This window comes from Andrena cerasifolii, unplaced genomic scaffold, assembly GCF_050908995.1.
Source record: "Andrena cerasifolii isolate SP2316 unplaced genomic scaffold, iyAndCera1_principal scaffold0053, whole genome shotgun sequence".
Lineage (NCBI taxonomy): Eukaryota > Metazoa > Arthropoda > Insecta > Hymenoptera > Andrenidae > Andrena > Andrena cerasifolii.
The window spans coordinates 43,791-68,310 of record NW_027484946.1 but is presented as its reverse complement, the minus strand read 5'-3'; the positions used below and the strand labels follow the sequence as shown (position 1 = coordinate 68,310).

General features: G+C 49.9%; 2 protein-coding genes, 3 long non-coding RNA genes, 1 other non-coding gene and 1 pseudogene across 6 annotated transcripts; 3 read left to right on the top strand and 4 right to left on the bottom strand.

Annotated features, from left to right (window-relative positions):
• Positions 1–7,882: 7,882 nt before the first annotated feature.
• Positions 7,883–8,539, bottom strand: LOC143378067 (uncharacterized). Its single transcript, XM_076829910.1, has one exon. It carries the CDS (start codon positions 8,537–8,539, stop codon positions 7,883–7,885), a length of 657 nt encoding a protein of 218 aa, XP_076686025.1.
• Positions 8,540–9,230: 691 nt separating this feature from the next.
• On the top strand, positions 9,231–9,898 carry LOC143378065 (uncharacterized). Its single transcript, XR_013087487.1, has 3 exons — positions 9,231–9,394; positions 9,481–9,664; positions 9,731–9,898. It is a non-coding gene; the product is annotated as an uncharacterized LOC143378065 (long non-coding RNA).
• A 330-nt stretch (positions 9,899–10,228) lies between these two features.
• Positions 10,229–11,262, top strand: LOC143378064 (uncharacterized). The gene is made up of 4 exons (XR_013087486.1): positions 10,229–10,349; positions 10,490–10,888; positions 10,961–11,113; positions 11,196–11,262. It is a non-coding gene; the product is annotated as an uncharacterized LOC143378064 (long non-coding RNA).
• Positions 11,263–12,299: 1,037 nt separating this feature from the next.
• LOC143378063 (uncharacterized) lies at positions 12,300–13,170 on the top strand. Its single transcript, XR_013087485.1, has 3 exons — positions 12,300–12,441; positions 12,509–12,815; positions 13,117–13,170. It is a non-coding gene; the product is annotated as an uncharacterized LOC143378063 (long non-coding RNA).
• A 3,150-nt stretch (positions 13,171–16,320) lies between these two features.
• On the bottom strand, positions 16,321–16,504 carry LOC143378070 (U2 spliceosomal RNA). The gene has a single exon (XR_013087488.1). It is a non-coding gene; the product is annotated as a U2 spliceosomal RNA (small nuclear RNA).
• A 715-nt stretch (positions 16,505–17,219) lies between these two features.
• LOC143378066 (uncharacterized) lies at positions 17,220–18,419 on the bottom strand. Its single transcript, XM_076829908.1, has one exon. It carries the CDS (start codon positions 18,417–18,419, stop codon positions 17,220–17,222), a length of 1,200 nt encoding a protein of 399 aa, XP_076686023.1.
• Positions 18,420–23,824: 5,405 nt separating this feature from the next.
• On the bottom strand, positions 23,825–24,003 carry LOC143378068 (U2 spliceosomal RNA; annotated as a pseudogene).
• Between the last annotated feature and the right edge of the window lie 517 nt (positions 24,004–24,520).

Below are 24,520 nucleotides of genomic sequence, written 5' to 3'. Positions count from 1 at the left end.
CCCCCTTAATGTTGCACCCTAGTGGTCAACAACACATGATGATCGATACAAAACTCTACCTCGATGATGAATCTTAGAGATCCCCATCACGAGATGAGCAATACAAACCTCCACCTCGCTGATATACCTTAGTGGTCCCCATCACGAGATGGTCGTTTCAAAACCCTCTTCGCCTATTCGTCCTACAAGGCACGAATCATTCTTTTAAAAACGAATTCAAACAAGTCCCTCATTACAAAATCCCTCTTAAATAGAGACCAAGTCTCAATCCCCTCTTTACGACTCATGAAGTCCAAACAATCTATCCCCTATTCCTATCAAACACCCGAAATCCAATCGAAGAGTTGAGTATCTCCAAATACCGTTTATAAAAAACCCAGTAACCCAATTACGACGCAATTGGCGTACGTGACAAAAATATGGCTATTAATAGCCATACCGTTTATAAAAACCCCGGAAGTCATACAGCGTCTTATTCCGAAATGTGTCAAGGTCTTTACCGCGCGTCACCCCCGCAATATTCCTGTGAAAACACATAAATACGAGGTCCTGCGAGACCGCGTCCTCTTTCATCGATATTCTTTTGCCGAAATAGCATCAAAAGTATCAAACGGTGTTAAAGATCTTCAACCTCATTGTTCATTCAAATATTAAAGTGCTAAAGCCAGTGTTCAACGGCATCTACTGTAAGCATTTATTACTATTATTATATCTTATTGTTCATCTCCATACTACCAAATTCATTACCGTTAATATATACAGGGTGTCCCAAAAATGTCGGAGTTCCTTGGAAGGGGTGACTCAGGGGATGATTTGAAACAACTTTTTCCTTAGCGAAAATATTGTCCGAAGCTTCGTTAACGAGATATTAACAAAAACCCCCGACCAATCAGAGCGCGCGCCTTCCGCCCGAGCTCCCGTTGTGGCGTTGGCTACGCGGCAGGCGGCTGCGCTTGTACTACGAAGGTATGAACAAGCAAGTCGGCATGCACCGAAGGAAACCGCGTTACACAATTTTATTTTAAAGCGAAATCTTAAATAATAATTGTTTGAAGTGAGAGGACAAGAAATACGCAAATTTCGTTTTCAAATAAGGCATAAACGAAAAGGTAATGTAACAAAAAATGTACGCCAATGATCATAATTCGTTATTGATGTAAAAATCCGTAGTTTAATCACGGCTAACATAACTAAATTTAAAAAATAATATTAGGTGTATGAATAAATTCTTTCAGACTGGATTTACATAATCGGTATAAAGCAACCGAATTTCTATCGCAGTGATATTCGTAAGCTACCAGAAAATTGGCAAAAGCTAATTAACAATAATGGAAATTATTTCGATGATTGAGTTGTTCTTATTTTATTTTTTTTTTTAAATCAAACTGTTATTGAACCCTAAAATCGAACAGAATTTATTTCTACACCTAATAATCACTAATAATTTAAATAACACACACCCCTACGGGCATTCCTTTCCTTCCTTTCCTTCCTTTTCCGAAACCTGTGTCACTAAGTAGGTCACTGTGCCGATCCTGGTCATCGGTGGACGAAAAGATTTATGGTAGGGTTGCGCCCAGTGCTCAGCTGATCGCAGGTATACAACACCACCCGAAGGTAAGGATTACAACGTCAAGTGCGTCCGGGTTAATGTACCGAATATTCACTTCACTGCACGGCCACTAACACTGATCACTTAATTTACTTTTCATGGAACCTGTTGTTCCTACGTTATAAAATGGGGCCGATTACTGTTAGTTGAGCAGTTGGTCGATGTGACCACCCTCAGCGTCTATGCACGCCTTGCAGCATCATTGACTCCGTTGAGAATAATTTTGACGCCAAACGCCGAATCGTATCCTCGCTGGGGGTTTGGATTTGCGAGTATTCCCGTGCAAACGCTCGCACAGTAGAACTTGCGTCCCCGTTGATCCCAGCGTACACCCAGAACATGGCGTAAAATTCTTCAGCGGAGAACATTTCTGGGACGAGATTGCTAGCTGACTGACAGGATTTTTTCCAAGCAACTTCCTCTACCTCCAAGTAGTTTCTCTCGTTCCATTATGAGTTAACTCCCACCAGAACAAGAGGCTTTAGGTAAAAAGAAGCCAGCACATTTTCGAAACACACGTTCTTTGCAGATGTGCAACGAACGACCCATCCTACACTTTCACATAAGTCCGCGTTCCGTCCTTTTACTGCCAATGTACCCGTTGCTTCGAGATAGACAGCAGACACCACGTGTTTCGGTTCGAAAGGGCCCGAAGACAAGAGAAACAGAAAGTCTTCGACTTGCTATAAAGAAGAAAAGGCATACCATTCCTGTTTCCGTTTTCGAATACCCTGAGCTCACGTCAGCTACGAGGCGGAACCAGCTAAGCCATAAATTACCCAAAACAAATCGTTCTCTACCGCCGACTCGCAGGACAATACGGTCATAAACCGCGACCCTAGCGAAATGCTTTGGCCGACCAGCCTGATTAATTTTAAATACGTCTCGCGGATAGACACAGGAAGAAAGGGGGTAACTCGGTGACTGCGCGTAGTCCCACCTGCTTCGTCCTTCCTTCCAATTAAAGGCAGGTCCCTTATCTCTCGAGTATAAGGACGCGCTCGAATTTCAAAACAAAAGCACGCGTTGACGTATTTCGTGCGAGAAAAGGTGGGCATGAAGTCCGATTGGTCGTAGCCTAAATAAATCTGCCCTGCATCCCTCCCAAACGGCCACTGTTTTGAAGAGGCCTTCTTCACAGCCATGTCTCCTCCACAAGGCCCACCAGTATAAATACGCACTCGAATTTCAAAACAAAAGCACGCGTCCGATTGGTCCTAATCTAACCAATCGGCCCGGCATCCATCTGAAGCGGCCACTGTCTTGAAGAGGCCCTCTTCACAGCAATATCTCCTCCCCGAAGCCCACCTTCTCTCGCACGGAATACGTCGACGCGTGCTTTTGTTTTGAAATTCAACCGCGTGTTTATACTGGTAGGCCTTGGGGAGGAAACATGGTTGAGAAGAAGGCCTCTTCAAAACAGTGGCCGTTTGGGAGAGATGCAGGGCAGATTGGTTAGGTTAGAACCAATCGGAATTCATGCCCACCTTTTCTCGCACGGAATACGTTAACGCGTGCTTTTGTTTGGTAATTCTAGCGCGTGCTTATACTCGAGAGATAAGGGATCTGTCTTTAATTTGAAGGAAACACGAAGCAGGCGGGACTACGCGCAGTAAACGAGTTACCCCCTTTCTTCCCGTATCTCTCCGCGAGGCGTATTGATGTTGGATATTACTTTTTAATTGCTAGTTCCTAAAAATTAATCAGGCTGGTCGGCCATAGCATTTCGCCAGGGTCACGGTTTATTACCATATTGTCCTGCGAGTCGGCGGTAGAGAACGATTTGTTTTGAGTAATTTATGGCTTAGCTGGTTCCGCCTCGTAGCTGACGTGAACTCAGGTTTTGGAAAACGGAAACAGGATTGGTATGCCTTTTCTTCATTATAGCAACTCGAAGACTTTCTGCTTCTCTTCTCTTCGGTCTATCTCTAAGCAACGGGTACATTGGCAGTAAAAGGACGGAACGCGGACTTATGTGAAAGTGTAGGATGGGTCGTTCGTTGCACATCTGCAAAGAACGTGTGTTTCGAAAATGTGCTGGCTTCTTTTTACCTAAAGCCTCTTGTTCTGGTGGGAGTTAACTCATAATGGAACGAGAGAAACTACTTGGGGGTAGAGGAAGTTGCTTGGAAAAAATCCTGTCAGTCAGCTAGCAATCTCGTCCCAGAAATGTTCTCTGCTCAAGAGTATTACTCGAGGTTCTGAGAGTACCCCCCGAACAACGGGGACGCAAGTGCTGCAGTGTGAGAATTTGCGCAGGAATACCCACGGTTCCGAACGCCAAGTTCTCATTCATTTCCACAAATTTTTATAACGTAGGAACAACACGTTCCATGAAAAATAAATTAAGTGATCAGTGTTAGTAGGAGTGCAGTGAAGTGAATATTCGGTACATTAACGCGGACGCACTTGACGTTGCGACTCTTAACTTTGGATGATGTCGTGTACCTGAGATCAGCTGTGCACTCGGCGCAACCCTACCATAAATCTTTTCGTCCACCGATGACCAGGATCGCCACAGTGACCTACTTAGTGACACAGGTTTCCGAAAAGGAAGGAAAGGAAGGAAAGGAATGCCCGTAGGGGGGAGTGTTATTTAATTTATTAGTGATTATTAGGTGTAGAAATAAATTCTGTTCGATTTTAGAGTTCAATAAGTTTGATTTAAAAAAATATGAAAACAACTCAATCATCGAAATAATTTCCATTATTGTTAATTATCTTTTGCCATTTTTCTGGTAGCTTACGAATATCACTGCGATAGAAATTCGGTTGCTTTATACCGATTATGTAAATCCAGTCTGAAAGAATTTATTCATACACCTAATATTATTTTTTAAATTTAGTTATGTTAGCCGTGATTAAACTACGGATTTTTACCTCAATAACGAATTATGATCATTGGCGTACATTTTTTGTTACATTACCTTTTCGTTTATGCCTTATTTGAAAACGAAATTTGCGTATTTCTTGTCCTCTCACTTCAAACAATTATTATATAAGATTTCGCTTTAAAATAAAATTGTGTAACGCGGTTTCCTTCGGTGCATGCCGACTTGCTTGTTCATACCTTCGTAGTACAAGCGCAGCCGCCTGCCGCGTAGCCAACGCTACAACGGGAGCTCGGGCGGAAGGCGCGCGCTCTGATTGGTCGGGGGTTTTTGTTAATATCTCGTTAACGAAGCTTCGGACAATATTTTCGCTAAGGAAAAAGTTGTTTCAAATCACCCCCTGAGTCACCCCTTTCAAGGAACTCCGACATTTTTGGGACACCCTGTATATTCATATCATTAACGTCTATTAACTACATATATATATATATATATATATATATATATATATATATATATATATCTTTTCTTTTACACTTTCTATATATTTTCATATTACCTTATATTAATAACGCTTATTGCATTAAAAAGCTTATTGCTATTCATCTATTATTTTGTATACCATTATATATATTGCTAATAGCTATATCATTTTTCTCTATTATTGTATGTCATATTCATATTTTCATATTACAATTTATATACATGTTTTGCGCTAACAAATTCCCACGCTTTGTTAAAACGCATAAACAAGGCTAGTAAACCGCTTTGTTATTAACCACGTCTCGAATTATTGTGTATACCCCAGAATCATAAGGATTCCCTACGAAATCAAGCTGCCGCATCAGCTGATTCGCGAGAGCGTGCCCAGTGTTTATAAACACACCGCTGCATGAGCCGTGCAATCTATAGAAGAACTAAACGCGGTTTCTTTTATACTAATGCAACAGTAAATCCTACTTCGTAAACCAAAACAAATACGAAGTACCGTATCGGGCGTGCTCTAAATACACATTTGCCTTCCCTGGTCGATTAGAGTGGCGGATTTAATATTCGTCGCCTGAGTCCTCTCTAACCCCTCAGTGTGGCGGATTTAATATTCGTCGCCTGAGTCCCTCTCAAACCCTGAGTGTGGCGGATTTAGTATTCGTCGCCTGAGTCCTTCTCAAACCCTCAGTGTGGCGGATTTAATATTCGTCGCCTGAGATTTTTCCTCCTCCCATTGTCGACGTCCCCAAAAGACCTCACCCGGGACGTGACATATTTTTTGGTGACAGCGGTGGGATTCGTCAACTGTTGATAGGAATAAATTCCCAAACTAACGGTACCCACAATTGCCTAATAAGTATGTACACAGAATACGTTAGTCCGTGGAGACCAGCCTATAGGGACCGCCGATCACAAAATTCGTCGGCGTCCATACAGTGGATGGTCTGCGTTTCCGGGACCATAGTAGCGAATAACGAAGACGAAGAAATTTGCTTAAATTGTTCCCTACAAGATCCATCGAATACGGTGACAACGTATCGAATTCATTATTATCAAACGCCTTACACATTCCCTAATTGCCCTCGGTGCGACACGGTCTTGTTACAAACACGTCCCGCAACTAACTGTGTTAAGTGCACCGAATGGTATTTTCTTTTGAATAGAAATTAAAATCGATATTTAACATGAGCGATACCCGTCAAATTCGAAACGCGCTATATTTACCAAGCCGTAGACTACGGGCCGTATTGTCAGACTCGAATAAATCGATTTGTGTTTCTGGAGGCGTTGCAACGACCACGGAAGGCAAGAAAATTTGCCTGAACTGTTTTAATTCAAATCCGGTGGAGGTAGATGAGATATACCAAGTGCACTACCACCAACCTAACGATACATTCCCCGAATGCTCCCGTTGCAAAAACCTTTTGTTTGAACTACGGCCTATTAATAGTCATGCCGCGTGCACCGAGCATAGCCGCGAAATAAGGACAAATTATAACAAATTTGACAATAACTATCCGGGTAGAGAATACCATAGATTTTGAATAGCTACTGCCGGACGTTCAAAATAGGAAATCTCCTAAACCACCCTAAAATAACAGACCTTTCTAAACTCAAAATGTCCGAACACGGCGATATCGACGACCCCTGCGTGATAGACCAAGACGCGGGGCCTTGCAAAAGTGCTATAGAAATCGCGACCGCCGAAGTAATGGAAAAACTGCAAATATTACGTGAAAAACGAGCCGAGATCGACAATTTGCATACGAGATTCGCTGTAAACCCAGAAACTAAAACACATTCGGGCGTAGGCACCGGACCATCCGAACCCACATTTGAAGGTCTCTCCGATAAAATACACAATATCGAGGCAATGATGAAGAAACTTCTTGCACCCCCGCAAATCGCGAATAATTTTGCCACACCGGGTTCCTCCCGTTTTGATAGAAAACCGTTGTTAAACTTCGATAAAACTCCAGAGGCATTGAATAATAATAATGTTCCGGACCAGGGTCTATCACCCCAGATCAAACTAAAGGACGCCGTGGAAACAGTTCCAAAATTTAACGGGCACAATATGTCCATTTTACAATTCGCGAGAGCCTGCAATAGGGCTAAGGCTCTGGTTCCCTCGCATGCTGAACCTCAGCTAGCGAGGTTATTGACAAATAAACTGCAAGACCATGCGTACTTGGCAGTTGAGGATCGGGTCTTCGACTCCGTAAATGATTTGATAAAACAACTTAAACGTACCTTCTCCCCTGCGAAAACATCGGACCACTATCGTGGAGAACTCGTGTTAGCAAAGTTTCGGATCACTCGCGTCGCAGGATCGGGATACTCGCGTGGAAGCTGTCTTTGACTTAAGCACTAAATGTAATCTTAAATATAAGTCTATTTACAGTATAATACAATAAAGCGTTATAGGGCACAATTATTAAACAATTATTGCTTTGAATTTAATATAAGCGGTACTGGTTCCCCGGCACGATTAACCAGTTCTTAAACAGCGCGAAGCACGCGGAATCGGCCCGATTCTCGTAGCAAGCAAGCGATTTAAGCAATTCAAGCGAAGCAGGCAAAGCGTTTTACAGGTATTACCTCTCGTATGGCTCGTCGACAAGTAGATCGAGGAAATCTCGCTCGATTTCCTCGAATCCGCGTGCTCTCCCCCTTCCATCGATCGCCGATCGATGGAAGGGAGATAAGATCGATGCTCCACATGAACAAGGGGGGATAGAATATTGCGTCACCACGCCTGAGTTAACTCGGGCTCGGGAGATGGCGCAATAAGTACTATTTTTCTTGAACATTCCCGCCCGCCATTCATCGTTCGATGAATGAATGTAACGTGGATTGGCTGGGACGCTATGGCGTGATCGCTCGCGGCTCGCGGCGCCACCGCCCTGTCCATGGGGAGATCGTTCATCGATTTAGATCCGGTTGTGAATTAGTGGCGTGTATCTGTTGTGGAATTCGTCGTTTCGGCGACCTGAACATGCGGTAAGTAAATTAGCTTGACGATTGGTCTGACGAATTCCGATCGCGAGGTCTTTACATGGGCAACCCGTGTCAATCCATCCGGCCCGGGGATCAATCGCGTGACTCGTGCAAGTGGCCACTTGTTGGGTGGCAAAAGCTCATTCTTCAGGATACAAAGATCCCCAACTCGTGGTTGGGGGTGAGGTCGCGTCCATTTATTGCGGGCTTGGAGTGACTGTAGATACTCGCGCGACCAACTACGCCAAAACTGCAGTCTCATCTGCTGCAGTAGATGCCATCGGGACAAGCGTGACCTGGGGACGTCTTCCACCGGTGGATCGGGAACGGCAAGTAGTGCGTCACCAATCAAGAAATGCCCTGGTGTGAGGGCCGTGACATCTCCCGGGTCGTCGCTCATCGGTTGCAGAGGTCGTGAGTTCAAGCACGCTTCAATTTGGGCAAGCAGGGTCGTCACCTCTTCATAGGTGAGATGCTGATCGCCGACGACCCTCCTCAGATGGTGCTTTGTGGCCTTCACGGCCGCCTCCCAAATTGCCCCGAAGTGCGGGGCTGCAGGTGGGTTGAATCGCCAAGTAATGCCGTCGCCTAGTAGATGGGCCTGCATAACCTCACTTGTGCTGCGCAGAGGTTCCAGGTTATCGCGCAGCTCCCGTGCTGCCCCGACAAAATTGGTGCCTCGGTCGCTGTGGATGGTGGAACAGAGACCTCGCCTCGCGGTAAAGCGTCGCAGTGCTGCAAGGAAGGCCTCGGTGCTGTAATCAGATACGACCTCCAAGTGGGCGGCACGAGTGGTTAAACACACAAACACGGCCACATAACCCTTGTGTGTTCGTTGACCCCTGCCTCGGGAAGCCAACAGTGTGAAGGGCCCAGCATAGTCCAAGCCCACTTGTAGAAACGGCCTGGCTGGCGTGACCCGGTAAGCTGGTAAGTTTCCCATCAACTGTTGTCCTGGCGATGCCCTCCAGCGGAGACAGGTGACGCAGCGATGAATATGGGCCTTGACTCTCTGTCGACCCTGCAATATCCAATACCTTTGTCGTAAGGCCGCCAAGGTAAGTTGCGTCCCTCCATGTAGCGTTCTTCGGTGCGCTTCGTCAATTAACAGCTCCGTGAAGTGACCTTCCTTTGGCAGGATGATGGGGTGCTTCTCCCAGGATGCCAGCGCAGCGTGCTTCAACCGCCCACCGACCCGCAGTAGCCCTTGGGAATCTAAGAAGGGTGTGAGTCGTAGCAGCTTACTGCGACTCGTCAGCGGGGTTCCCTGTAGCAGTTGGTGGCAGTCCTCCCGAAACTCCTGGCGCTGAATCACCCTGATCCAGCGCGCCCGCGCGGCCTCGACTTCAGCGGGTGACAAGCACGGGTCCCGGCCTCCTCGGGGGGATCGGTGTGTCGTCCAGCGTAGACACCAGGCCGTTATCCTCAGGAGGCGCTGAATGGAAGAATAAGCGTTTAAGAGGTAATTGTGTGCAACCTCTTTATCACTAGTGGCCAGGTTCGACACGACTCTGGCCTCCAGATCTGTAACCTCCTCCTGGTTTGTAGTGTCGTTCAACCAGTGAGGGGGTCCGGTGAGCCAGGCTGGTCCCCTCCACCACAAGTCAAAGCTCGGTAGTTGATTGGGTGGCAAGCCCCTTGAAGCGCAGTCCGCAGGGTTCTCGCTCCCTGCCACATGATGCCACCGTGCCTCCGGCAGCTCCCGCTGGATATCCGCCACCCGATTCGCTACGTAAGTTTTCCACCGTGACGGATGGCCTCGTATCCAGTCCAGTACGATCCTTGAATCGCTCCACAGGTGTGTCGGGACGCTGTCCCATTCCATGGCCCCCTTCGTGACGGTCACCAGACGGCTCAGCAGAGCAGCAGCGCACAACTCGAGCCTCGGGAGCGTGACTCGCTGTAGTGGAGCCACCTTCGTTTTGGAGGTGATCAAGTGCGCCTGCGCGTGGTCGTCGTCGTCCACGACTCGTACATATACCACGGCGGCGAAGGCTCTCTCTGAAGCGTCCGCAAATCCGTGGAGCTCCAGATGCTTGACCCTGGGGTGAAGTCCTAGCCAGCGTGGCACTCTGACCTCTGCCAGGCTCGGCAAATCCGCTACATATTGGGTCCACTCTCGTCCGGCCGCTGGCGGTAGCGTGGTGTCCCAATCTATTTTCAACAGCCAAAGTGATTGCAAAAATATCTTTGCTGTTACAGTTACCGGCGCCAGAAATCCCAGAGGATCGAAGATTCGAGCAATGCGGGAGAGGACTGTGCGACGGGTAACGACTGGGGTAGCATGATCCTCCACTACCCGGACTCGGAACTCATCCTCGCGCACGTTCCAATGGACGCCCAAAGCCGTGTGGAGTGTGCCTTCCTCCCAGTTGACGGCCGATGGGACCTCTTCGCCTGGGAGCTCCTTCAGTAAGGTGGGAGAGTTAGACACCCACTTCCTTAAATTAAAGCCGCCCGCCCTGCAGAGTAGACACAGCTCCTCTTGGATCTTGCGTGCCTCCTCTTTTCCGTCGGCTCCAGTAAGCACATCGTCCATGTAAACATCCCTTTCCAGGATCGCAGCAGCCCTTGGAAACCTGGAGCGTTCATCCTGAGCCAGTTGTCGCAGCGTGCGAATGGCCAGGTAGGGAGCACAGGCCAGGCCGTAAGTAACAGTATTCAGCTCGTAATCGCTGATTGCTTCGTCTTCTTGTCGTCGCCAAAGCAGCCTTTGAAAACGGCGGTCGTCAGGGTGCATGATAATTTGGCGAAACATCTTTTCAATATCGGCAGTCAAGCAAATCCGATGTACTCGCCACCGCAGTAACACTCGTAGAAGACCCGGTAGCAAGTTGGGTCCCACCATGAGGAGGTCGTTCAGTGACTTCCCTGAGCTGGTAGCGTAGGAGCCATTGAACACCACCCGAAGCTTCGTGGTAGTGCTGTTCTCCTTTAATACGCCGTGGTGCGGCAGGTAATAGCTCTCGCCATCTGGGCAAAGTTTATCGGTCTTAGACATATGCCTTAATTCCTCATACTCACGCAGGAACGACTGGTAGGCCTCCTTGAAAGCGGTGTTCCGACTGCTCTTGGCCTCCATCCGTTGAAGCATTCGGACGGCCCCGGCTCGAGACTCGCCCAGTCCTTGCGTCTCCTTGAAGGGGAGGCGCACCATATAACGCCCGGACGGAAGACGCTGGTGAGTGGTCGCAAAGTAATCCTCGCACTCCTGGTCCTCAGCATTGAAGGTAGTCGTCACCCTCACTTCTTCTTGTTCCCAGAACCGTTGGACCATCGGGACGAGGTCATCTTCCATCGTACACTTCAGCGTGACGAGCCCGTTCGAAGCACGCGGTATGTCTGAATTGGCCGTGGTAGCAAGGCCGGATATAATCCAACCCAAAGTCGTCTTTTGGGCAATGGGCTCACCCTCTTGCCCCTTGCGAACGCCGTCCTCCAAGATCATGGAGTAGACGTCGGCACCCAACAGGACATCGATCTGGGTGCCAGCAGTGAAGTCCGGATCAGCCAGTGGTAGACCTTGGAGGTGAGTCCAAACATTTATTGACTGCTTGACCTGTGGAGAATAGGCCGTAATACGTGGCAGCACCAAAGCCGTGGTGATCTGCCGTGAGCCGTCGCCTCCATGTGGCGTGAACTCCAGTTGTATGCTTCCACGCACTCGCTCCTTTCGCTGGTTGCCGATGCCAATTAAGTGTATATTCGAGGGTCGCCTTGGTAGTCGTAGCAGTTGTACCAAAGCTTCCGTAGCTAACGAGACTTCACTGCCTTGATCAATCAGAGCCCTCACTAATCTTGGCTCGCCGTCCCGGGAACGCACTACTATCCTGGCGGTAGCTAATAAAACAGGTGGGAAGCACACCGCGGCGCGAGGGAGGCTCTCCTTTGTTCTGGATTTCCCCAAATTTACTGAGACTTCCGAAGTCTCGGCTGGAGCACGAATGGAGGTCGCTTCGTGAATCGAAGTATGGTGCCTTTGCTGGCACTCCTGACACCGTTTGTCGCATTTACAGTCGGCGACGCGATGTCTCCCCAAGCAATTAAAGCAAAGGCGTTTAGCTAGCAGGACTTCTTTACGTTCTTTCGGACCCTTAGCCTTATAGTCAGCACAAAACAGAATAAAATGACTAGCGCCACAGAGACTGCACTGGTCAGAAGAGCCTTTGGATTTGCTCACCTGGTGAACCTTGGCGTTTCTTTGTGTTCCAGGTAGCTTCGTCGACTTTCCCGCTGGACCACCACGCTGCTCTTCCAAGGCCTCCACGGTATTAACGCGTCCCTCTAAAAAGTCCTTCAGCTGCTGGAAGGTCGAGGGAGTCTTTGTCTTGCCAAGCTGTGTCTCCCATTCGCGCCTGGATTGGGGATCGAGTCTTTCTATGACCAGATGCACGAGCCAATCGCCGCTGGCATCATAGGGCCTCTTCAGGGCTGCGAGGGCCTCCACCGAATCGCACAACGTGTAGTAGAAGTCTTTGAGGTCAGGCCCTGACTCTCGTGTTAGTGAAGGTAAGCCAAAAATGGTCGCCATCAATGCCTTTACCGATAACCGCTGATTATCGTAACGGTCTTCCAGCAATTTCCATGCAGCTTCGAAATTCTCCTCCCGCACCGGTAGATTACGAAGGAGTTTGGCCGCATCGCCTTTAAGAGTGCCCCGCAGATAGTGTAGACGCTCAGCGTCCGACAAAGTCGTGTCTCGGACGACGAGGGACTGGAAAAGTCCTTGGAAAGATGGCCAGTCTTTATATTGACCATCGAAATTCGGTAAGGGGATCCGCGGTAGCGAGGCCTTTGAACGGACGATCCCCGTAGCTGCCACGTGGCCCGGCTCGTCCATGGACAAACGTTCCAGGGCTCGGGCCACAGCCCGTTCCTCTCTGGTAAGCTCCTCTAATTTTCCTACCAAGAGAGCCTCTTGCACGAGGAAGATCTCTTCCGTTTCTGCTGGTTGATCTTCCCTCCAATACGGATCGCCTACGACTTCCGAGTCCTCAGCCATGGCAAGTAATTGGTCATGCTGTGCCTCAAATTTAGCCCAATTTTTGCGGAGAGCCTCTAGCCTCGTAGATACGTTGGCTTTGTTCCAGTTATTTGCTCCTAATTTCTTTAAATTTTCGAACGCACGCGAGATTCGACCTTTAAGGTCGCGTTGACTCGTTATCAAATGGCTCATTGTTTCAGAGGTCACGCGCGACGGTTACCCACAACACTCGCGAGGAATCCCGAACGTTCCAGAACTACAGACTCCAACGGCGCTGATCCGGCTCGAAGGACCAAAAATGTTAGCAAAGTTTCGGATCACTCGCGTCGCAGGATCGGGATACTCGCGTGGAAGCTGTCTTTGACTTAAGCACTAAATGTAATCTTAAATATAAGTCTATTTACAGTATAATACAATAAAGCGTTATAGGGCACAATTATTAAACAATTATTGCTTTGAATTTAATATAAGCGGTACTGGTTCCCCGGCACGATTAACCAGTTCTTAAACAGCGCGAAGCACGCGGAATCGGCCCGATTCTCGTAGCAAGCAAGCGATTTAAGCAATTCAAGCGAAGCAGGCAAAGCGTTTTACAGGTATTACCTCTCGTATGGCTCGTCGACAAGTAGATCGAGGAAATCTCGCTCGATTTCCTCGAATCCGCGTGCTCTCCCCCTTCCATCGATCGCCGATCGATGGAAGGGAGATAAGATCGATGCTCCACATGAACAAGGGGGGATAGAATATTGCGTCACCACGCCTGAGTTAACTCGGGCTCGGGAGATGGCGCAATAAGTACTATTTTTCTTGAACAACTCGCCAACGTCATTAAAGGAACCAACGAGCACATGTTGGAATATATTTCACGCGTCAAAGATCTCCGATTCGCTATTTTGGAAGAGGACCGGGAATATTATCGCGACTTCGCACGAAATCACCCCGAAGATCTAGATCGTTTGACGTTAGACTCGTTCGTGGATGGTCTTCCTCCACATATACGTACAAGATTTCTTCAAAATAATTTCGAAACGCTCGATGAAGCTTTTGAATTAGCTATACTCGTGGACAAGAAAATCGAAAGGGACCGCCAGAGGTTTTCCGAACAAAAAGCTCCAAAATTAACGTGCCAAATCTGTAATAAAACAGGACACGATGCGCGGACCTGCAGAAGTAATCAAAATACCGCTCCGCAACCTTTCGAGAAGTATCCTCCAAATCGCGCTGCAGGATATAACAATCAGGCATCCAACCCTTTGCCCCCTTACTGGGACAAAACCCGACCTCCTCCCTCAAGACCTACGGAATTGCGTATCTGTGCATACTGCAAAAAGCCTGGACATTTAATCTCAGAATGTAGGAAGAGAATATTCAATCGCAATGAGGGAAACCCTGGAACCTCCCAGGAACGAGAATCGGGAAACGCTTTGCCCCTACGGTCAACAGCGGACGCGTACCGTGGAATGGGCCAAACAGCAACGCGTCCGATAACGATACCAACGGAATCCGAAATAACAAAACTAGAATCGCTACCGCATGGGTGAATGCCGTCAAAGAGGCCCCGTCCGTAGTTATCCAATCACCAGATTTAGTACTGGCCCCAGAATTAATGATTGACACCGGCTCCGAAGTCAATCTCTTAAAAATTCACACAATAAGACAACCTCAAGATATAAATACCAACCAACAGGTGCAATTAAGAGGCATCGCTAAAGACCTCGTCTACACCGTTGGAACAGTAACCGTAACTCTATTGGGCAACGACGTCACGTTTCATGTAGTTGAAAATGACTTCCCAATCAAACCACACGGAATACTCGGAACTGAATTCTTTATAAAACAAAGTGCTTCAATTCACTATTCAAAGAAACAGTTGGAGTTCAAGGGAAACTCTATTCCGTTTGTAAATAGAAACAAACTCGTATTACCCGCCAGATCAAAAACGGTTTGTTTTGTAAATATATCTAATTCAGAAGTAAATGAAGGATATTTACCTAAATTAGATTTAGGCACTGGTATGCATGCAGGTAATGCCCTCGTCCGTAATAAGGACGCCAAAGCGTACCTACAAATAATAAATTCTAATGAAATGGACACAACAATCACAGTACCTACCGTTGAATTGGAAGAATTCGAAATTATAATTCCGGAACCCAAACAAAGACGACCGAAAGAGACTAAGACGCCTAAACGCGTCACTCCTATCCTAACAAAAATCAAGCCCCTCTTTCCCCAGGATCCGCTGATCCATCATTCAGAGGTACCCGCGAAGGTACACTCGCTCTCATCCCCAGGGCATTATGCCGAAACAAACCTTCCCCTAGAATTCCAGGAGTCTCTTACTATGGCGTCGGGTGAGGAAATACCAATAATTTCTGAACAAACCGCAACGAGAATGGAACAAGTGTTCAAATTAATTTCTACGGAACATATGAATCCGGAAGAAAAACTCCATGTCCAAAGAATTTTATACAAATACCACGACCTCTTCCATCTACCAGATGAGAAGTTAGGCCACACAAACGCTATCCAGCATGGCATCCAGACAATGGACCCAGTGCCAGTAAATACTAAACAATATCGCTTCCCTCCTGTACATAAGAAGGAAATAGAAAAACAAGTGAAAAATTTACTTGCAAACGACATTATTAAGCCGTCTTTGTCGCCCTACAATTCACCTATCTGGATTGTTTCTAAAAAACCAGGACCCAATGGGGAACTCTTGTGGAGAATGGTAATTGACTTCAGAGATTTAAACGAAAAAACCATCCCTGACGCATACCCACTCCCAAATATTAATGAAATATTAGACCAATTAGGAGGAGCAAAATACTTCTCCGTATTTGATCTAGCTTCTGGATTTCACCAAATCCCTATGAAACCGGAAGATGCACCTAAAACGGCCTTTTCTACACCTCATGGACATTATGAGTTTGTTAGAATGCCATTTGGACTATGTAATGCACCAGCAACTTTCCAACGCCTAATGGATCACACGCTCACGGGACTCCAAGGAACAGAAATGTTTGTATATCTGGACGATATTGTCCTTTACGCAAGTTCCCTTACGGAACATTTAATTAAATTTAAAAAGCTTGCTCAACGCCTAAGAGAGGCGAACCTTAAACTGCAGCCTTCAAAATGTAAATTTCTACACAAAGAAGTCGCATATTTGGGTCACATAATCACCGAGCAAGGGGTAAAACCTGATCCAGGGAAAATTGAAGCCGTCCGAAACTATCCGGCACCAAATACACCGAAAGGAATCAAACAATTCCTTGGTTTAACTGGATATTATAGGAAATTCATCCCAGACTTTTCTAAAATAGCTCGTCCGCTGACCCAACTATTGAGGAAAGACACAATATTTGAGTGGGGACCGTCCCAGAAAACGGCTTTTGACCACTTAAGATTAGCACTACAGAAAGAACCTATCCTGCAATACCCAAATTTTGACCTGGAATTCCATGTTACCACCAACGCTCCGTCAGTTTCCAAAAATCAGATTAATATTCTGACTCCCCAATGGGGAGTGTATCAGATATTAAGCTGATAAGAACAGATAAATGTGCGTTTATTCAAACAATGTTTTAAGCACCTGGTACATATCTGGATTGTCGGATAATGCTTAAACAATGTATGTTTTTTTCCCAACTTTTGGGGCTCACAATATACAATTGGCGTCAATCTCGGCGAAACTGCCCTGGCGATACTCCGCTCTTAAACTAGCCGCATTAAGCAGCTCTTCTACTGGAGGGCAAGAAAGGAGAAAGAGGAGGAGAGAAAAAGGCAGATGGCAAAGACAGAGAAAAAGAAGAGAGGAGGGTCAGAGGCAATGAGACAAAGAGAGGAGGAGGAAAGGAGAGACGCGTAACGGGAGCAGCGATAGAAGAAGAGGGCAGAAAGAACAGAGGGTGAATAGAGAGAGGAGGAAAAGGAAGGGGAAAGAAGGTTTAGGCGAAAGAATGTAGGAGGAGTGGAGGGACAGTAAAGGTGAGGTAGGGGGAAAAGCGGGACTAGATGAACTAGAATCGTGTGAGGCGCCCCCTTTTTCCGCAGGTGCCACCCTTACTCCCGATCCTATAGAGTGAGGCTCAAGTTGTAGGTTGACCGGGGAGTAGCCGAGGCAAGGAGCAATCGGCAGGGGAGCCCACCCGCGGCACAGCGGCAGGAGCGCCGAGCGGGGCCCGGTATTGCCGCACCCCCGACACGTGCTCGACATACATGTCCCGGGACCATCTTATGGTGTCTGTGACAATGAGCCGGCGCATCAACGACGCGTAGTGCGGCGAGACACCGAGTCGCTTCAGGACCGGCTCATTGCCCTGGTCCCATGTACCAAGGGCGCCCACGACGATCGCATCCACATCCACCGAATACCCCGACGCGTGCAATGCAGCTGCAAGCGGGGTATACTTGACGATCTTCGATCGTCGAGCATCCTCCATGGCCTTGCGCTGGTTCTCAAACGCGCGACGGTGACATCGATGATGTGGACGCGTTTCGCCGCCTCATCCCGGACAACAATGTCCGGTCTGAGAGCCGCTAGATCGCCGTTGGCTCCCTCCACCCTTTGGTTAATACGGATGTCTCCCTTCGCTCTGCATGCTTTCGCCACCCGCGCCACGACCGCGTCGTGACGAAGCTGCAGAGCGGCCGAGTGCAGCAGACAGTGACAGATTACGTGAGGTAGGGTCTCACTCGGGTAACCGCACCGCCTGCAGCGCTTGTCGCCCGCGCCCCAGCGACGCGCCCCGTTAAGGGGCAGGACATCGAGGCGCGCGCGATGAATGAAGCGCCACTCGGCGAACCGGGCGTACCTGCCATCGCGGAGGAAGGCATTGCTGACTCCCGACCGCGACGACACCTGGAAAACCTTTCCTTGATCCGGTTTTGCCAGGAGAGAGCACAAGTAGCTCTCTTGTACCGCAATTCTCAAGCGACGAATCACCTGAGAACTTGCGCCCGGAGGGATTATGGTCCGTCGACCCTCTGAACCTCGGCATTCCAAAAGAATCTCCTTAGTCAGGGGGTCGTACCGCCATGCCAGGTGTAGGCGTTTGACCTGGCGACACGAAGCCACACGCACCCGGGTCCACAGGCCAGGGTCACCCTGGAGGTCGCACGCAAAGGGTCCCTCGAGCGAACCCGAGAGGAATGCGGCGACCTGCTCCTGCGTGGGCTGGACGGATGTACGTCTCCGGACTGCATTCCTCAGCGAGGTCCTGGCCCGCTCAGCGATCCCGCCGTCCTTACAGGATAGTAGCCTGAAGGCATGCGCGATCGTGAGCACGTCGGCCAGGTCCGCCATCGGGATGAGCCCGGCTCCACCCCGCCAAGTGGGGAGGTAAACTACCTCCGCACTGGCTCGCTGGGGGAGATTCATCCAGCCCTTGACCAGGCGCTTGACTAGTTTGTCAAACGCCTTGAGTGGAGTTTTTCCGACTGCACCGCTCCTCAAGATGTGATCCAGCCGCGGCAGGATGAACACCCTAAGGGCGTCCATCTTCTACCACGGGGCGAGGAGCGATGAGTCGATGGCATTCGCATCTTCCATCATCCGGATGATGGTGGCGGTAGGGGTTTGGCTTACCCGGGAACCAACCGGGATTCCCAGGTACTCGTAAGCCTCACCCTCTCCCAAGGCTTTCAGCTCCTCACCGTCGAGAACGAAGACGGTTGGCTGCGATTTCTGTGCGCTACCCTTCCCCCGAAGGTGAACGGTAGCGCACTTCTTGGGGTTGAATTTCAACCCCGCCGCAGCCGCCGCCCTCTGGATCCCGTCGAGGAGGGACTGCATCTCCGCTGGTGAGGCCGCCACAAGACCAATGTCGTCTGCGTAGGCAAACGCACGGTGCAAGTCCTCCCCCAACCTATAGCCTATCGGTAGTGACTCGACGGATCGAATCACTCGCTCGATCGCCTGGTTGAAGGTCATCGGACTACACGGACAACCCTGCTTGACCCCAGCCAGCATGGGGATGTTTTCAGTAAAGCCCTGGGAGGTACGGACCTTGGTCGTGCATCCAGTGTTCATGGAGAGCATGATCTTCTGGATGTTGAGGGGTAATTTGACACCCTCAAAGGCATCGAACAAGGTGGCGTGGGGAATCGAACCGAACGCGTTGGTTAGATCCAGCCACGCCACCACGGCTTGTCGACCCTCTCTCCGGCTGTCCTCAAGGACTTCCTGAAGCATGAAGTTGTGCTCATGGCACCCCTCATGCCTCAGGAAGCCCTTCTGAGGGTGACTCAGCCGCTTTCCCTTAACCGCGAAATCCATCAACCTGTCCGCGAGCACCGCGGCGAACAGCTTGGCAACCGTATCGCCGAGCGCGAGCGGACGCCAATTAGAAAGGTCGCTTCGGTCCCCCTTCTTGTACGTAAGTACCGTTATGGAGGACTTCCACGACTTCGGAATGGCCTCCGTCCGAAGGCAGGCGTTAAACACCGAGGCAAGCACGGAGCACCCTGGATCAGCCTTCCCGAGCTCATCGTAGGTGACCCCGTCCGGACCGGGCGCACTTTTATGCGTCCGTCTCAGACGGGCCTCCACCTCCGACTCCAAGAAAGGCCTCACCAGTGCATCCCGTAGCTCACCCTCCTCGTCCGTAGGCCACTCCGGCCACACATAGGGCTCGCCCACAGGGGGGGCCGTCGCCGAGTATATTTTCTGGAAATACTGGCCGACCTCCCCCGCACTGACTTGGCAGTGAGGAGAAGGACCCGTCAGCACCTCCTCCATCGCTCGGCGACGATTCCCCCTGTACAGGCGCTGCAGCCTCGTGGCTTTCTTCACATGGTCCTCCGGGCCCTGCACTTGGGGGGCCCTAGGACGACCATGCTGGCGGTTGCGGGGCGGTTGCCCCACCCTCCCCTTAGCCGATCGGGACCGGAGGTAGGTGGTCAGGTCTTCGGCCAACCCCTCCAAAGTCTCGATCGTCTCGACACCCTCGGCGCGTGAGATAAGGGCCTTGCGTAATTCCGCATCGGCCCGTCTCGCATCGCGCCCAGGACGCCAGGGAGGGTTAGATGTCGCGGGGGGAGAGAGGGCAGGTTCGTGTCCACGACCATTATGGGGGTAGGGAGTGGTACGGGGATTTGGACAGCCCCGGGGCTGTCCACGTCGAGAACGCGCCCGAGGAGCAGAAACCCTGGCTCCCGCCGACGCAACGACCGCGGCCGCCAGCGGGCACCCACGGCGATCGCCCGCCGCGGTAGTATGGGGCTCAGGTAGCGGCTGTGACGGTGAACGCGACCTATTGTTGAGGGCGTGGGTGGGGGTAGGGGCGGGTGGACTTCTTGGGGACGGCAGTGGCAGCGGTGGTGGCAAAGGCGCCGGTGTCGGTGGCCCTGAAGACCCCAACCTCCCTCGCCCCGGCGTCCTTCGAAAACTCTTGCCGCTGTCACCCCCCTCCTCCTCGCTCTCCGAGGAACCGCTGCCCGAGGCGATCCGTCGTCTCGTCCACTTCCTTCTTGGGGCCGCCTCCCATGGATCCTCCGTCCTGGTGGGGGTGATGGCCTTTTGGGGGACCTCCAGGCCCCCCTCATCCTCAATGGGAACCAGAGGCCGGAAGACGAGAGGCTGCGCCGTGACGACCCTGACCGTGGGCCCCGTGTAGATACATGACGTCATGACGGGGCCACCACGAGACGTCGTCGTGACAGTGCTCGTGGTTAAAGTGGCCCCGGTCGATGACGTCACGACAGCCGGGGGGGTCAGGACAGCGCAGCTCGTCCGTGGCGGGGGAGTCGCCGGCCAATTTGGGGAAGTCGAGGCCGCCCTTTGTGTGGAGGTCCTCTCCTCCCGGACATGCCCGATGGAGCTGGCCGATGTTGAAGGTCCGGGAGGGTGAGTCGGTGCCCCCGCGGGCTCCACGGGGGTCGGGGTCTTCCTAGGCCGACCCGGCCCCCTCTTGCTGGACGTGGTGATGGCCCCATGGCCCGCCAGCGATGCCGTTTCCTTCTTCGGGTGCCCCACCCCCCTCTTGATGGTGGTGGAGGAGGTGGTGGGGGCCCTGGGACCACTGTGGACCTCGGGGGCAGACTGGAGGACCTCGTCAGTCTTCGGGTCACTGGGCTCGGTGGAGTGCCCACTGACCTTTTCTTCGCGGGCTGCTTCTCCAAACTTCCCCTGGTGGAATTATGGCCGGACGTCGATGAACTCTCCCTCGAGATGGTGGTGGAGGGCCCCTGATTCCTTGCTGCAGCCTCCGCGTAGGTGGTAGGGGGAGAGCAGCAGCGGGCGGTGGTGATGGCAGCCCCAATCGCCTTGGTGGTGGTGGTGCGAGGTGGTGGACGGGCTGTTGCTGGTGCAGCAGCAGCTCCCTTCGAGCGAAGGGTACTAGGGGCGACAGCGGCGGTGACCCTCGTGGTCTTGGTGGTAGGCGGGGGTGGTCTTGGCGCGACGGAGGCCCTCTCCGTCGACGATCTCTTGGCCACTGCCGTCGTGGTCGCGTTGGGGGTAGATTTCCGGGGTGCGCGGGGGGGGGGTAGTTTTGCGGGGGACTGGGGGGGTGATTGTTCGGCGCACGGGAGGGGTTGTCGTGCGCAGCGCGGGGGAGACCGTCGCAGCCCCCGATCCTGAAGGGTGGTTCTGTAGGGGGTCGCCTCCGCCGCTTGCGCCGCTGCCAGATCTGCGCGCCCTTTCAGTACAGGGCGCACGCGGAGCAGTCCCAGCACTCGCGGTCGCGGGGTGGAATTTGGCCACGTGGGCGTTAACGTCCTTTATAGGGTATTTACCCTTTCCCACGTGGCCGCAGTACCGACAGGTAGGTTTTAACGTCCACCCCACGTGAATCCGTTTTACGTGCTGGGCGAACTCCACGTACCCCCTGTACCGAAACGAGTTGCTTTTCGACGACTTTTTGCTAAAGCACTCGGGACACGTTAAGCCGTCCGTGGCCGGTAGTTCGACGGCAACTTCCATCGTTGGAACCGGCGAAGTCATTTGAAACGGAAAAAGAAAAGAGGGAGAAAAGAAAATTGAAAAGCAGAAAAAAAAAGAGAAAATATATAGAAATGACTAGAGTAGTTATGTCGCCGGACCAACGGTGGAAGTCTCCCGAGTGCGTGGGCGCGCAGTGGATGAGATGAACGGATGAATGGCTGATGAGTATGAATATGAGGGTGCAGCAGCACAGCGGCGCGAAATATAAGCGTTCGAAAGAAATAACAATACGTAATAAGAGCGGAGAACGATATTTCTAGCGATTGTGAATCCGGGCAGTCGCCGAGATGTATAGAATAAAAATCGGATAAAATAACGCAAGACAAAAAAAATATAATAAAGTCAATAAGATCGAATAGGGTAGGCGCTGTGAAATCAGGTAAAACCAGGCCAGGCTGGAGCACCGGTGTTGCCTCTTGTCTCTTAAACGCGGGTCAAGAGTAATAAAAAGACAGTACCCATGTAAATAAATATACGACACGCAACAATGTATAAATAAAATAAATAAGAGACGAACAGGTGTATAAATAAAATAGAAAAAGAAAAAAGGTGACTAGAGTTGCTCCCCGGCTGAAATGCTGATTGATAGTAAAAATATAAAATATGTGACGTCAGTGGTTAAAAATGCAGAGGTAAAAGTGTATAAATAAAAATGTATATATAAAAATGTATAAATAGAAACGTAAAAGTAAAAATGTATATTTAAAACTGTATAAATAAAAATGTATAAATACAAGTGAATGAATAAAAATGTATAAATAGAAATGTATAAGTAGAAATGTATAAATAAAAGTGTATAAATAAAAATGTATATATAAAACTGTATAAATAAAAGTGTATAAATAGAAACGTTAAAATAAAAATGTATATATAAAACTGCATAAATAGAAATCTATAAGTAAAAGTGAATAAATAAAAATGTATAAATAGAAATGTATAAATAAAACTGCATAAATAAACAAAGCGTCAACATGAATAAATAAATAAATACACAACCAGACAAGCAACAAAAATCACGGCTAAAATATCACAGATATTAGCAGGCAACACCGGCTAAGTTCCCTTCGGCCGTCCCCGACCGAGCTCGTGTAAGAAAGAAGGACAGCAGTAGAGTGGGAGACAGAGAGACGTGTCGAAGGAAGAACAACTGTAGAGACAGAGAGAGAGAAAGCGGGCGATAGAGAAGGACGCGGAGGCGAAAAGGAAAGCCTCTCTATCGCGAGAGTCAGAGAATAAAATAGACTAGAATAAAAAAACCAGGCCTGATTCCCAAGCGGGAATCAGTTGTGCAGAAAAGTTCTACCCGCGGTAGAGAAGCAGGAAGGAGTCGGGAAACTCTCTGGAAGAGGTGTGCGTCGGATGTTAAAAATGACAGGTTTTCTAACCAACGTCAGCGAATCTTGGTCAATTATTACACCTCTTCCTTTGAATTTTTCCGACGAGAACAGGAAGGAACCCCCCTCGCATGCACCGTGGTGCACCGCACCGCGATATTACTCGCGAAACGGCGAAAATCCACGCGTGCAATTTAAACCTTTCAGAAAACAACCAACGGTAAACCGGTAATTGTTTTGAGAAAGGTCGCGAGAAGAAGCGCGGGTTTGTAGGTGCCACCTGAGGCGCGGGGCGGGGGAGCGGGCTCACCCGTCCGCGACGATCAGCTGGGGTTACTAGGTGCCGTGCGCCTACGTGACGTCGGAGAGAGTGACGTCACCCAGTGAACCGCTCCTAGAGGGAGAAAGCGATAGATAGAAGAAGGAAAAGACTTACTCGGACGGTGACTGTCGGGGCTCGTCGAGCTTCAATCCCAGTCCTGGCAGCGGCGCACGCGGTCGGAGGCACTTTTCGCGGGACTTAGAAATTTTCACCGCTCGGACTGAGGAACCTCCGCACAACGACTAAGGTCGCTTCCCGGGCTTACGGCTCTGTTCTGGGGAGTCAGAATGTATGTTTTTTAATAGGCTAATTGAGCCAATCCTGGCGGCACTGCAATGCCAGGCTGACTCGCGACGGAGGTGGAGCAAGCACCAACGCTCCGTCAGTTTCCAAAAATCAGATTAATATTCTGACTCCCCAATGGGGAGTGTATCAGATATTAAGCTGATAAGAACAGATAAATGTGAGTAGTAAGACAAGGGGGATTCTAATTCAAATTTGAGTTTCAAGGTCATGATCATGACCTTGAAACTCAAATTTGAAAATTTGTTTTTTTGTCGGCGGGCTGGCGGCGGATGACGTCATAGAGATGGCGGAGTGGTGGGGGGTATCATCGAGGAGGAGGAGGAACCGCGGGGTGACGGTGCGGGGGTATCATCGAGGAGGAGGAGAAGGAACCGCGGGGTGACGGTGCGCTACTCTGGAGCGTGGTGGTACAGACTGTCGGTAAGGAAGGTGTTACTCTGTAGCGTGGTACAACAGACTGTCGGTAAGGAAGGAAATATTAATTTTATGATATTAATATAAATGCAAAAACTTCTCGGGGCGACGGGGCTCGAATCCAAGACCTCCGCGGTACGAGTCAGCCGCCTAACCAACTCCCCCAAACGCCGTCTCTGACATTAGTCTTTTCCGAATGGTACATATAGCGAAACCAACGGAGCGTCACATATGTGACACACACACACACACACACACACACACACACACACACACACACA